At 41.3% G+C, this 610-nt stretch overlaps 1 protein-coding gene across 1 annotated transcript in view; it reads left to right on the top strand.

Moving 5' to 3' along the window:
• Window positions 1-116, top strand: part of LOC119587330 — a 9,127-nt gene extending 9,011 nt beyond the window's left edge. The window contains exon 3 of the mRNA XM_037936078.1: window positions 88-116. Within this exon, the coding sequence (XP_037792006.1) occupies window positions 88-116 (29 nt within the window). The remainder of the gene's footprint in view (window positions 1-87) is intronic.
• The last annotated feature ends 494 nt before the right edge of the window (window positions 117-610 follow it).

Below are 610 nucleotides of genomic sequence, written 5' to 3'. Positions count from 1 at the left end.
AATTCTGGGCCACGGATTTCGAAATGATTCACTTGTTTCGTTCTGTCACCTTTTGAATAATTTATATCCTGACCTCGTTTTTGCTAGATGAATTACAGTCCAATGTCCTTTTGTAAGCAGACTTTTTACTGCAATTTAGTGTCTCAACCAAGGGTACGTATCCACTACCTGCCCATCTACGTATACTTACGTTATCGTTACTTACCGCCCAGTTATCAAATACCCCCCTCACCGTCACGGCTTCCCTGTATCACTAGAAACGATGCGAGATTATAGTCACTTTCAGACTGAATCGTTGCAGTTAAAAGCGGCCCCGCACATCACACTTGTATTTTAACACATCTTTATTCATCATATAACCAACAAAAAGACACGATGAAAATCTCGTGTTGTTCTAAATCCAAAACTATATACAAGTAAGGTGTAAATTTGTAGCTTGGCGACGGAGCTACAGAACTCGGATGTATCCAACGGATTTTAATTTTTCGTTGCTGCCAATTATCGTCGAAAATTACTCTGTCCGTCCACGGCAGGAAGGAGCGTGCAGCGGGAGAAATCCTGACACGCTAGCCATTTACACTGACTCGACGTATGCTATAAATTCCTTTTT

This window comes from Penaeus monodon, chromosome 22 (genome assembly GCF_015228065.2).
Source record: "Penaeus monodon isolate SGIC_2016 chromosome 22, NSTDA_Pmon_1, whole genome shotgun sequence".
Taxonomy (NCBI): Eukaryota; Metazoa; Arthropoda; class Malacostraca; order Decapoda; family Penaeidae; genus Penaeus; species Penaeus monodon.
The sequence above is the reverse complement of the archived record's forward strand: the minus strand, read 5'-3'. Positions and strand labels throughout refer to the sequence as shown.